The sequence below is a fragment of the Paramisgurnus dabryanus genome, chromosome 20 (genome assembly GCF_030506205.2).
Source record: "Paramisgurnus dabryanus chromosome 20, PD_genome_1.1, whole genome shotgun sequence".
In the NCBI taxonomy this organism is placed as follows: domain Eukaryota; kingdom Metazoa; phylum Chordata; class Actinopteri; order Cypriniformes; family Cobitidae; genus Paramisgurnus; species Paramisgurnus dabryanus.
In genome coordinates this window covers 10,672,003-10,686,466 of record NC_133356.1, presented here as the reverse complement: position 1 = coordinate 10,686,466, position 14,464 = coordinate 10,672,003, and the positions used below count along the sequence as shown (strand labels likewise).

General features: G+C 38.0%; 1 protein-coding gene across 1 annotated transcript; it reads left to right on the top strand.

The window, feature by feature from the left end:
• The first annotated feature begins 532 nt into the window (after nt 1–532).
• kcnk1b (potassium channel, subfamily K, member 1b) lies at nt 533–13,470 on the top strand. Its single transcript, XM_065296396.2, has 3 exons — nt 533–1,500; nt 4,511–4,906; nt 12,005–13,470. Exons 1-3 carry the CDS (start codon nt 1,146–1,148, stop codon nt 12,265–12,267), a joined length of 1,014 nt encoding a protein of 337 aa, XP_065152468.1. The 5' UTR covers nt 533–1,145; the 3' UTR covers nt 12,268–13,470.
• The last annotated feature ends 994 nt before the right edge of the window (nt 13,471–14,464 follow it).

Here is a 14,464-nt window from a genome sequence, read left to right as displayed (position 1 = left end):
ATTAATTCCAAACGGTGCCTTTGAACCTTTGGCACTTGGGTAAGGGGACGCCAGAGAAAATATAGTTCCAGATAAAGATAACATTTATTGCTCCCATTGACAAGTTTCTATTAAACATCCACAACATGGAACAAACTTGCTCTATAGCCGGATGCAGTAGGCCTACTGTTTACTTCCGATTGGAATTTGCTCCAAAGCTTGTTGCCATAGAAACAGTCTCCCGCTTGTGTATGCACTACGTCTGAGCATCTTCGTAAAACAAGGCGTGTAAGGGACCGACGAAAAATCACACTTTGTGTGTGAAATATGTGGGCCATAGGCCTTGAATTTGCGACTGTTAAGTTATCAGTCAGGTTAAAACACTTTATTATACAACACAGGGTTAAAGTCTATGTTGAATGATGAAACGTGGGCAACTATAGGATATATCACAAAACAGACCGTCATCATTTTACTTTTTTTCAGTAAAGACATTCAGTTGAAGAATTGCCATTCACCCTTTCTTTGTTTTTTTAAATGATTCTTTATTTATTAATTCAGTCATTCTGTGCAATAAACAAGATGTAGGCTAGTATCACTGTCAAATTAAAAACATTAGCTGACAGAGAGAAACATTTTGAAGAATTACATAAATTTCAGAGCTTTTAATATATCGTATCTGTTCAGCGCTTTTTTGTTTTCATTTTGTTCCTAAATGCTTTGTCATATAGCCTACAATGTGATTTTTGTTTGCAAAGAACACATATTTTTCACGTTGATGATGTTTTCCTAATAATATAAATAACTGCATAATTGAATCCCTCTTCACTTTCGAAAGTATAATCTTTCTTCCTTTAATGTTACCTGGTGGGCGAGTATGAGTGACGTTGACGTCACGTCCCCCCTTTCGCCCCGAGCGCGAGCACCACTTCACCGCCACATCATCCGCCAGTTCGTGCAATCTGAAAGCAAAGGGCGAGAAAATCTACGCGAATTAAACACAATCGCGTATATGCGATACTTATGCACCGCGGCTTTTTATTCACGAATGATTTCAGCTTTGAATTCAGAGCAGCCGCTTTAACAAAGGACATTATATAGGCTACGACAAAACTAAACGACACATAAGCCCGACATCACTCTCTGTTCTAACAGGAAGCCTAAAGATGCTTCAATCTCTCGCAGGTAATTCGTGCGTCCGCTTGATTCAAAGCAACAAATCCGCGTGGTATTTTCTGTTCCTGGTCCTCGGTTATATTCTATATCTCATATTCGGAGCGGTCGTTTTCTCTTCGGTGGAGCTGCCGTATGAAGATCTCCTGCGCCAGAAGCTCCGAGCGACCAAACGTCAGTTTCTCCAGGAACATCAATGCCTGTCTGAGGAAAGACTGGAGGAGTTCTTGTCCAAAGCGCTCGAAGCAAGCAACTATGGTGTATCCATCCTTAACAACGCATCGGCCAGCTGGAACTGGGACTTCACATCCTCCCTGTTTTTTGCCAGCACTGTGTTATCCACCACAGGTGAGCGATTGTGCAATGCAGTTTGCTTTTAAACTTGAGATTTGACAGTATGAACTGGAATAAATGTTCACGTGACATGCTTGGGGATCAAAAACAACCCATTTATAATTTTAAGTTTGATGATACTGTATTTATTTGTTAACTTGTTATGACCCAAATGTAAATGCCGTACTTTAAATGGGCCTCAATGATGGGAGACTTGCTGAAAAAAGAATATTTTAATAGTTCTCATACAAATATAATTATGAACCATGAACTGTTTAACATTTAAAACCATTACAAAAATATACCAAATATATAATATACAAAAGAGACCTACAGAGACCATTACTCTTCTCTATTAAAACCAGTACAAATCTCGTCATAACTGTTAAATCCAATAGAATTTCTTTGATGGTTTATATTGGTCTTTTTTAACAGGTAGTAAAGACACCCCATTTGTATTTAAATACTCATTTTTAGGTGGAGCACCAGTTTGTGCACATTCCCTACAACAAATTATATCAGTTTCTTTTCTTCCGTTTTTGTTTTCTTCCTTTTCTTTGTTGACTGTGGAAAGCAGCCCCATCTGTGTCATTTAATACCTGGCTTAACACAGCAAAGTTGTTACCTTAGACAGATACAGTATCTTGTTCTCACACAGACATTAAAAAAGACACAAACTTCATAGCAGATCTCTAGATTTGATCTAGTTTTCAGAATATAGTTTCTTGAAACCCAACAAGAAAATGTCCAGGTAATTTCATTGTAACACCAGAATAAAGAAAGCTAAAGAAATAAGACCATTAAAATGTTTGGCATTGTAACATTATTCTCTTTACTCTACTGTCTTTAGTTAATGCTGACAATAATGTGAAAAAATTTCTGTTAAAGATGTCACATGTAAAACATTTATTATTTTGTGAGATTCACTAAGTTATATAGAGATATAGGCCTTTACATTTACATTAAGCATGTTACGCAAAATATATTTTAGATCTTCATTCTTAATAGGGAACTTTGAACATGTGACAGGTGTTATATAGAGGAATGATGCCTTTGCAGTAACCACAGTTTTCTCATTTGGCACAGGTGCATGGAGGCACGTAAGTACATGCTTCTCATTTTAGTAAAAGTATAGGAATAGCAGGTGTGAGCTATATTGAAATGATGAAAAATGAAAATTTCACATGTACAATGCTCAGTTACCCACATGTGTGTCATGTTTTAGCAGTTCTCTTGTGTTTGGTTCCTCTTTAAAAACAACCTAAATAGAAATTATCTAGAAAAGGTGTATTTTTATAGCAGTTTCAATCTATAAAAAAATTAAACATACATTAAAGGGATAGTTCGGCCAAAAATGATATTAAACCCATGATTTACTCACCCCCAAGCTGTCCGAGTGGCATATGTCCATCATTTTTCAGACAAACACATTTTTGGATATTTTAGAAAATGTTTTAGATCTTTCAGTTGATTAAATGTAATGTTACGGGGTCCACCCATAGTCCACGACCTTCAAGTCCAAAAAAAGTGCGTCCATCCTTCACAAATTAAATCCAAACGGCTCCAGGATGATAAACAAAGGTCTTCTGAGGGTAATCCGCGCAGTGTTGTTGTACAAATATCCATATTTAAAACTTCATTAACGTAAATACTACCTTCCGGTAGCACCGCCATCTTGGACGCACTTTTTTTTGGACTTGAAGGTCGTGGACTATGGGTGGACCCCAAAACATTACATTTAATCAACTGAAAGATCTAAAACATTTTCTAAAATATCCAAAAATGTGTTTGTCTGAAAAACGATGGACATATGCAACTCGGACAGCTTAGGGGTGAGTAAATCATGGGTTTAATATCATTTTTGGCCGAACTATCCCTTTAAGTAAAGGCTTCCAGGGTTTATTTAAAAAATTTTAAGATGTCACATCTAAAGGAAATTGCTATTTGTTGTTTTGGTGTTTTTGAAGTCTCACACCACTGTGTACTCTTTATGAGCACTTAAATGCGGTACTGTATAATGTTCAAATTATACATTAAATACATTCTCAACTAGATATTTCGAGTTTTAGCAGAAATGGTGAGTTTCTGCACCAGCAAAACTCACTAACTTGATGTCAGGGTGTTTTGGGTTGTTTCTAGGCCATTACTAATTGGTCGCTAGGTAATTTTTTTTGCCAAACTCTTCTTTGAAAACCATTTCTAGAAATGGTTTATGCTTCTTTTTTAATGTAACCCTTTTTTTGAATTGTTCGTAAACCTCATTTACTTCCATAGTATTCTTTTTTCCTACTATGGAAGTGAATGGGGTCCACGAACGAGTATGGTTAAAACATTTTTCAAAATATCTTCCTTTGTGTTCATCCGAACAAGACATTTATGCGGGCATGTAACAACATGAGGGTGATGTAAATGATGACACATTTTTAATTTTTGTGTGAACTATCCCTTTAGGCAACATGTTCTTGTGAGAAATCAGCAACACGAGGTTGGATTTAGTTAGGTGTGCAAACAGATCTGATGAGTCATTTTAACCATGTGTTTCCTACATGAATTTGAATGGTCTTTGCTGTTTATGATAACACCAGAACGTGGCATCACTATTGTTCACCACATTTGCATATGTGTCATACTTAGTATGAATAATAATTATGCACAGCACAGTATATCTATAGTCAGTTTATTATCCTGTATCCTAAGTGTCTTGTGTGCCATACTTTTCATTTATAAAATACTTTAGTCTGCATTTTAAAGCTTTTATCAAGGCTGTGCCAGAGTTCTGGGGCATCTAATGAGACCCTAAGGCTGAGTGTATGGGTACATATCACTTATGTGAGGTTTTTGCATTTTATGAGCTCAAATGAGATTCACACTGCTAAGAGTGGAAATGAAAGCAACATCCTTTACTGGATAGTATGATTCTGTTTTATATGCAGGTATCTCTTGAAAATGTATATGATGAAGATAATATGTGCAATACGCAGTCATTTCATTGACTTATCCGGCTGTCTTATCTTATTATTTACAGGATATGGTCACACTGCCCCCCTATCTGATGGAGGAAAGGCTTTCTGTATCATTTATTCTGTGATCGGCATTCCCTTTACCCTTCTCTTCCTCACGGCTGTGGTGCAAAGGATCATGGTGTTCAGCACATGGCGACCCATTATGTACATACACACACGCTGGGGTCTGTCCAAACCCGTGGTGGCACTCGTTCACGCAACCCTACTGGCAATTGTGGCTGTTTCCTGTTTTTTCCTCATTCCCGCTGCCATCTTCTCTGTGATGGAAGTGAACTGGAACTTTCTGGAATCCTTCTACTTCTGTTTTATCTCGCTCTCCACCATCGGCCTGGGTGATTATGTACCTGGAGAGGCCTTTAACCAGAAATTTAGGGAGCTCTACAAACTGGGAATCACTGGTACGTGAGTTTCTATTATGTGTCTATTATATTCTATTATATATAATATATGTTCTATTATATTTTGATTTTATATATAAACTATTTTAGTTAAAGGTGCTTTGTAACAAAAATGCAGTACACTCTCAGAAATAAAGGTACAAAACTGTACCTTTTCTGTCACTGGGGCTGTACCCTTTCAAAAAGTACAGCTTTGCACCCAAGTATTTTATTTTAATACTTCAGAAGGACATTCTGGGACCAAAGACAGCTTATTAGTACCTCAATATACTTAGAAGTATCTCAAAGGTACATATTGGTACTAAATGTTTACATATCTGTACCTAATGGTCCATACAGTTACCTTTTTAAAGGGTGCTGCCCCACTGACACCTAGGGCACATATTTTGACTTTTTTCTAACAATGTAGGTCCTTAACTCTTTCACCGCCAGCGTTTTTAAAAAAAGTTGCCAGCCAGCGCCAGCGTTTTTCATGATTTTCACCAAAGTTTAATGCCTTCCAGAAAATGTTCTTCTTTAAATATATAAACATACAATATACCAAATGAAAGAACAGACCCTCTGCTTTCAAACAAAAAAAACCGTTTCATCCTACCTTTAGTGGTTCTTTTGCAATCAGCTTTTGAATATGGGTAGGTTTTTGCAAAAACACCATATTTTGAGCAAAAAGCAGAAATAATTCCATTTTTATGACGGACTTTTCATAGAGATCCCATTCAGAGCGATCTTTAAAACAGACACGGACATGCAGCAGCTTGGCATAGGGAAATACTTCCGGTTTTAAAAAGTTGCGGAAGGGCGCCACCTGGTGGATAATAGCGGTATTGCGGAAAGACGGAATATCTCGTCATTGGCGGGGAAGCGTTTTCTCTTAATTGACGAGAAATCTCGTCAATGGCGGGGAAAGAGTTAAGGTAAGGTAATCTACCCAAAATTGTATTCTGTTTTGCATTCCTGTAATGGTATCAAACGGAAACTTGGGGTACAGCCCCAGTGACAGAAAAGGTACAGTTTAGTACCTTTATTTCTGACAGTGTATAATATACATGACTATATTTTCAGGGCTGTATAAAGACATTATAAAATCAACTGTATTGGTTTTATTACTTTAGAATGAGACGTTTTTTTTCTACATACACCGCGGGTCACCTTACATGAATGTCACCATTTCCCGCCGTCATGTTTTTACAGTACCCCTAAACCAGGGGTGGGCAACTCCTGGTCCTGAGGGCCAGTGTCCCTGCAGAGTTTAGCTCCAACCCTAATCAAACACAGCTGAAAAATCTAATTGAAGTCTTCAGGACTGTTTGGAAATGACATTCAGGTGTGTTTGATTAAGGTTGAAGCTAAACTCTGCAGGACTGTGGCCCTCGATGCCCACCCCTGCCCTAAACGGATAAAAACTGTTCTATAGGGCATGTTTTGTCATTACATTAGCTGTGTCCCAATTCAAAGGCTGCGACCTTCTAAGGACGTATTTTAAGACCGATTGCGTCACAGCAGCGCGACTTAAGGCCAGTAAGGCCGTCCCATTTCAAAGGATGCTTAGAATGAAGCCTCAAAATGCGTCCTCATTTCTCCGCGATGTTAAGGATAGAACGAATGGATCCTTAACAGCCGAGGATATCCCAAGAGTCATTGCGCGTCTGCAACGGCTGAATATAATGGGTGGATATTCTAAAATAAAAAAATTAAAACCTTTATTAAATAAAAGTGTATTTATCAGAAAACATTTTTTCTTGTCACTGTTTTAGTATTATAAGTTATGTTTTGTGTTAATAATATTCTTTTTATGTTGCGTATATTTCTAAGGTTGATTAATTTGGCATGTTGAATGGTTTAATATACATCAACGTGCCATTTTTCTAAAATAAATTAATATTTTTTATGATGTCATATTTATTTTAATAAGTCAGAAACGTGCAGGTGGGCGCGTGCAGCAGGTGACGCTAATTATGGATCCTCCGAAGGTTAGACCGTCTCATTTCAGTTCTCGTCGCGAACTTCTGAGGCTTCCACCTTGAAAGACCGAGTGCTCACCTTTTAAGGTCGAATGCTCATAAGGTTGCAGCCCTTGAAATGGGACACACCGATTGTCTCAGACGATGACGTGTTTTTCTTTTGGCTGCTATTTTGAACATAGAAAAAAAGATGGACGACGCGACGTCGCCTCCCACCATTGCAATGAATTGAAGCCAAAAATGTCCGACCACGGTCGCCGCCATGTTACGTAAAAATGTCAGTTTGGAGCAAAAGCATGCGCAGAAGGTATCGTCCGTGGAGCCAGAGGCGGAGCCGCGGTATCAAACTTCCGCCCAAACGCCCGCGCGACCAATTCAACCACGCCAATCAATCAAAACGTCACTCCCCGTTTCTATTGCATCAAATTACAAGCTAAAATGAAACTTACCACAATAATGAAGACTTGAACATATATCAGCGTGATAACACCTACTTGAAATGACCAAAACCATCTTTTGGAAACTTTTATTGGAAGTGTAATTTTTTAATTTAGTGTAGAGTCCCATTCGTTTGAATGGAGAGGGCGGGGTTTATGACTTGTACTGCAGCCAGCAACCAGGGGGCAATCAAAGAGCCAGAGGCTTCACTTTTCAAGGCTTATGAGTCACATCCAGTTTTGAAAGGGAGGGGTGAGATGTGGTTGCAATTCATGGTCTCACCACTAGATGCCGCTAAAAATCGAGACATTGGTCCTTTAAAGGTGGGGTGCATGATTTTTGAAAAACACTTTGGAAAAGGGAGTCGGGCCGAGAACCAAAACACACTTGTAGCCAATCAGCAGTAAGGGTCGTGTCTACTTACCAACATCGTTGCCTGGGTTGCGTATGTGTGGGGCGGGTCTATCAAAAGAAGGTCCAGATTATATAAGGGTAGGGGCGTGTTTGTTTAGGAAATTTTAAATATCAACATTGGCTTCAGATATCAATGATTATGTTTTTAAGAAATTGTATAGGGATGTATGTAGGGGTGTGACGGTCATTATATAACCGTGAGACCGACGGTTATAGTTGAACACCGTCATTAGAACTCTATAACCGCCAAAACCGTGTTATTAAAATATTTTTTAAAACATTTTTTATCATAAAGAATTTTTAAATACTATTTAAAACAATTGTTAACAGTCTGTGTTACACGCCCCCTCACGTTCTCACGCAGTGAAAAATACAGAGCGGAGCAGACACTGACAACGCGCTGACATACAGGACAGACCAGGTTACTTTTCGGTTACTTTTGAGATTTAACATATTAAACAAAGTCTCACCTTTCCAATCATCTCTTCCTTCTAGTTAATTTATAGCATCAAATAAACATGAATGACCATGAGAAGGAATGTTGTTTTAACCGCGGAAAGGCGTCAGTACACTCCGCTTTTCAAGTTCAAATCCTCCCATGCTAATCTACTAACTCTCTTCAACGCACATTCACTGCTAGTTGTCTTGCTGTTAATTTTAAAGAAACGTAGAGCAAGTAGCTAATCAGTGTCTAGTTTATTCAAACGCCGGGTGAGCACTGTGCAGTGCGTCTGCGGAGAGTGTTTGCTGCGCGTGGCCATTGTGCTTTTACACCGGCTGCGTTTAATAACAATCTCAAGTTCATATTACTTTCTTTTACCTGCGCATTTATGAGCAAAACCTCTTCAATACGCTTTTAATCCACATTGTTTTCGTGCTGTTCTGGTCCATGTAATGACAGATATAGACACAATTACAGACATAAAAAGCCCAATGCACAAATCTGTTTCTCTGAAGATTATTAAAATAGATGATAGATAGAGGATTAATTTATGCTGGGCAGAGAGTGACAGCGCAGTCTTCTGGCAACAGTGTGTTTTTTTAATATTTCATTGCTTTCTGTTAAATTGTTCAAAGTTATTACTGTTTAAAACACACTTGGCATCACATTCATGATTTTATGGTAAAATGACACTTTCCCGTCAATCCACGAGCATTTAAACGAGCAAAACGCCCCCCACAGACGGTTATGTGATGAACCGTCACATTTGACTCACGTCATAACCGTCATCACCAATTCTGAAACCGGCACACCCCTAGATGTATGAATATACAGAATTTTAGTAATTTTTTTTTATAATACTCAAGCCTTTTTTGTCTTCGTCAGAATTTCATAATGATACTTAATGCCTAAATACACAAGCCTTTAGATTAAACCCTGCTCCTTTCTGCACTGCTCAGCATGATAAAATAGTTGTCTGACTTCCTGTATATCAAAAAATCTTCATATGTCTGTTGTCATAGAAACAGACAAGAAGTACAAAGGAAGTGCAATTCACTCAAGGACTGTTTTGCAGGGTATAAAATGCTCTTGGGTCACTGTGCTTTACCACTCCATCTAGCGGTTGCATTACAGACCACATTGAAAATTTCACTTGGATTTCATCCTTATGTGGGTTTAAATGGCACAGGTGGTCCACTTTCTATTCGTCATGCGGGGGATGTACAAAACGGGTCATGTGTGCTATAGCGTAGTTGTGGAAGATGAGAAAGCACACAAGGCCATATAAATTAACCATTTCTTGTCCTCCCTTTGATGCTGTGTAATGTATGTGCTATTTTTGGTAGCACAGTTGGTAAAGTATTGGGTTAGCAACACAAAAGGTGGTGGGTTTAATCCCAGGGAGCACACACTGATCTGTCAAATGCATGAATGTAAATGTAAACAGGTAGCATATAAAACACCATTCACAGCCCATTTTATTTTTTGAAATGCAATGCATTTCCAGGATAAAACAAGGTAATGAATAAAAAAAGTTGTGGCAGGGCAGATCCATCACTTAATTATTTATTTGTAGGTGTTAAAGGTCACATTCTTTCTGATCCCATTTTTTGAAACCCTAGTTAGTGTGTAATGTTGTTATAATAGCATTAATAATACCTGTAAAATGATAAAGCTCAAAGTTCACTGCCAGGCGATATATTTTCTTTAACAGAATTTGCCTTTCAAAGCCTACAGCGAACGGCCGGTTTGGACTACAGCCCTCTACTTCCTGCTTTAATGACGTCAGTAGAACAGTTTTTTTGACTATATTCCGCCCACAGGAATACGTCAGTCGCCAGCTAAGCTAACGGCAAGCTAAGCTGCTATCGAATCACAACACACTAAACAAACTACACAATCAGAAGTCGATACGTATTTCTGAATGAGGGACTTCATAGAACAAGAAAGACATCAGCCCGTTTTGAGGACAGATAAGTAAATTGTGTAAAAAATACCACATGTTTTTACACGTGAAACATGAACACGTTATATTGCGCACTGTAAACGCAATCAAAGCTTCAAAAATACAGAAAGAACGGGACCTTTAAAAAAAATCAAGAGGGCTTCATGATGTAATAGAACACCAAAATAATAATCAAGGATCATACATGCACAAACAAGATCAGGATGTTGTATAAAGAAAGTAAACAGAGATAATCATATGACCTTATAATTGACACAAATTGTTGGCCAACAGGTGTTACAGTGTCTATTTATAACAGTGTAAACAGACCTCAAGGTCAAAGGGCACTAAATCAAGATGACAATTGCAAGTGAAAACAATAGCTGGGTTTCCAATCTTTTCCAAATTTGCAAAAAGAAAGAAAAACAAATAAATGCGAATTGCATAACTTTACATCAAGTTGTTGATGTTGAGCGAAAGATAGTGGTATTAGGGATGCACCGATACCACTTTTTTGGAATACGAGTACGAGTACTTGCATTTCAGAACTTGCCGATACCGATACCGAGTACTTAATAAAAAAACATGATTTAAATTTACAGGTAACAGCTTTAGTCATATAATTTAACAAAAAAACAAAGGACTAGTTTTCCAGTTTGTTGTAAACTCTGCCTCTTTGGACAACATAAGAGGCATTAACCCCTTACACGCCGCTCAAACATAGACATTTCTCAGACCCTAGTATCGGTATCTGTGCATCCCTAGTATTAACCTAGTAACCAACAGTAGATAAAACAAAGCACGCTTAGAAAATTAAGACAGAACTGCATTTAGTTATGATTGGAGCTATCAATTTACTAGCAGTGCAGCTTGTAATTGCCAAACTGTATGTTGTGCACAGAAGAAGAAATGCAGAGTTTTTGATGCAGGCACTAGCAGCAAGGGCATTGCGACGACATCGAGCCCCATATATGAGAAAGACAACGTCAGCTGATGAAGCTAGACGATCCGTCACGTGGGTTTAATGTTTACTATGTCAGAATTTATTCCGCAAATGCGTTTTCATCTCCCATTATTCGCATTTATTCTTTATTGCATACGTCAAAAACCACGTCAATCGGCCGAAAAAACTTTTTTGCGAATTAAAGGGACACTTTACACATTTTTTTAAAATATGCTCATTTTCCAACTTCCCCTTAAGTTGAACATTTGATTTTTACCGTATTGGAATCCATTTAGCCGATCTCCGGGTGCAAACACTTTTAGCATAGCTTGGCATAATCCATTGAATCTGATTAGACCATTAGCATCGTGCTCAAAAATGACCAAAGGGTTGTAGTTATTATGCAGTGCCTGGAAATAGTCCCCTGCTATTGAAAGTTAACAAGGGCACTACTTTTTAGCTGCAGCCATTGTATAGCAGCAAAGTCAAAGAATGAGAGTATAGTTTCTAGCCATATCGGCCTAGAAAATCACAACTTTTAATTTTCCGTCGGTCTTAGTACACGATGTAACTACAGAAGATGATATTGTGCAGCGCCCGAAAATAGTGCCCTTGGTAACTTTCAATAGCATGGGACATTATTTGGTCATTTTTGAGCACGATGCTAATGGTCTAATCAGATTCAATGGATTATGCTAAGCTATGCTAAAAGTGGTACCGCCAGACCCAGCGGAATGGATTCCAAAATGCTAAAAATCAAATGTTTAACTCTAGGAGAGCTGGAAAATGAGTCTATTTTCAAAAAAAGTTGAGTGTCCCTTTAAGGAATTTCTATTCATATTTGGAATTTTCTATCACTCGGTTCTTATGCGATACTTCAAAATGCACCTAAAATCGAGAGAGATGACTGTAAAAGTGATAATAAATAAAACCAGCTCATCTTTGTGTCCCACAGTCTATCTTCTCCTTGGCCTGATTGCCATGCTGGTCGTGTTGGAGACCTTCTGCGAGCTCCAGCAGTTGAAGCAACTGAGAAAGATGTTCTACCTGAAGAAGCAGAAACCCCAGGACCGCCTGGCCATCATGGAGCATGACCAACTGAACTTTTCCTCGATGGCCGATGGCTCCATCAATTCACCCCAAGAGGATAAACACGAAGCATTTGTGGATTTCCCTGTCCTGACCTCTCCTGGTGGTGATGACCCGATAATCAGATAAACATCTTGACATCTTTAGCCAAGGGGTCTCCAACATGTGGCTTGCAGGTGATTGGTTGACTACTACAGCAGGAAGCCAGACACTTGCCCCAAAATGGCAACAATTACTTAAATATGTACCTTGATATTTACATATTCCAAAGCAGTGCCAGCTCAGCTTTCTGCTCTTGGACGTATTTATATCCATCCACCACCAATATGGATTTAAAACCATGCATATTTGCATGCTAAACTCTTGATAGCGGTAATGATCTTGTTTTCTAGGTCAGAGAGTCCAAATCTAAATTTTGTTACTCTAAATTTGAATATAGTTTTAAAGTCCTTTTGCCCCTTGAACTAAAACTCATCCTGACCATGTCTGGCCAGATGTTTTTAATATAAAAATATGTTGTGAGGAGACCTATGGTGTTGGAGACCCATGCCATCAAACATTGTAGATGTTGCACATCGTCTTTAAGTTTTATTTCAGACTTGTGTGATCAACCTTGTGAGCTTTACTTGAGTAAGACTTCAAAGATATCTGCTACTAATGTTCATAGAAACCGTTTTGCTCTACTGCGTAGAAATATTATCAGTAACTATGATGCACTGTACTGCAGTATATACTGCAGAAGATTTAGCATGTGTAGCATAAGTGTAAAAGCACAAACATACTGTTCACAATGAGGGACTATTGTGGCTAAGACAACATGTATCTTAAGGGATATTTTAGATGTGTTATAAAGGGACAAAAAGCATTTTGTTTTACCTTAGTCTACTCTATATATTCAAATGCTTCAGAGAGTTTACATGAATTGAACCTGAGGTAGAAAGTGGTTAGTCCCATATGAAATCAAATGTCTACTGAGGTACTGAGATTTTGGCACAATGCAGTTACATACCAAAACAATTGATACTAATAGTTTATAAGCATTACTGGTTGCCTGGATAAGACTTAAAAGTTTTTTTGTGGCTAATTTAGTAAATGCTAAAGAAACATGCTTGAAATGTTGTTTACAAATAAATACATGTATGTTTATATTATAAGAATGACTGTTGTAGAAATAGACTGACGGCTACCTGTATGATTAGGTTACAGCAGATTGTGTTATAATGTCACATAGGGGTGGGACAATCCATTGGCGATGTATCCGTTGTCTGTCTCCGTGCAATATGAGAACCGATATGCTGGCATCAAATATCGATAATTAAATTAATAAAACAAGATGCTCTAAAAATTACTTCATGGCTTAACTAACCAGAGCATGGGACTATTTTCGGGCAACGCAACCTGCTGCAGCCATGTTACGGGAGCAAAGTCCTTGATTATTACACCAGAATGAAAGTATAGTTCTAGCCATATCTGCCTAGAAAATCACAACTTTTAATTTGCCGTCAGTTTTAGTACGTGATGTAATTACAGAACAGTTAAGTTTTAAATAGGAAAAATATCGAAACTCTTTGATAATTTTTGAGCGTGATGCTAATGGTCTAATCAGATTCAATGGATTGTGCTAAGCCATGCTAAAAGTGGTACTGCCAGACCCGGAGATCGGCTGAATGGATTCAAAAAAGGTAAAAATCAAATGTTTAACTCTAGAGGAGGTGGAAAATGAGTATATTTTCAAAAAACGTGGAGTGTGCCTTTAAGGTATGCCCCTAAATTTTCTGCTTGCACTCTTAAATTTACAGTAAGGGGCTACAGTGCTCCCAGTAAGAAAAGGTAATCTGTAGCCCTCTACATACTAAAAAAACTTTATGTGGAGTTAATAAAGAGACAAAGTTGACCTTTTCCAGGACATTTTGTTTTCATAGTTTGGCAGATATCAATATGTTATCATCATAGGACCGGATTCGGCACGCTACACACCTACAATTGCAGAATCGTGATACTATCGTTATTGTAAGCTGTCATCTTATTGAGAGGTACTATGGAATTCCCACGCCTATTGTCACAACAGTTTAACTGACACTTTTTCATTTTATTAGAATATAAAAACTGAATGTTTTAAAAACAAATATTTCATTTGAATGGCCGTTGTGTCTGTTTAGAGCCATACAATGCCCTGTCTTAACACATAATCACATGTTAAATCCAAATTCAGGTAAAGGGAACTTGAATGTGCTTATGTGATATTTACTGTGTGATTAATCAAATGCATTGTGATGTCACTGCTGTATACTTTGCTTATTTGCCGTTGATGTTTTGCTGCATGAGA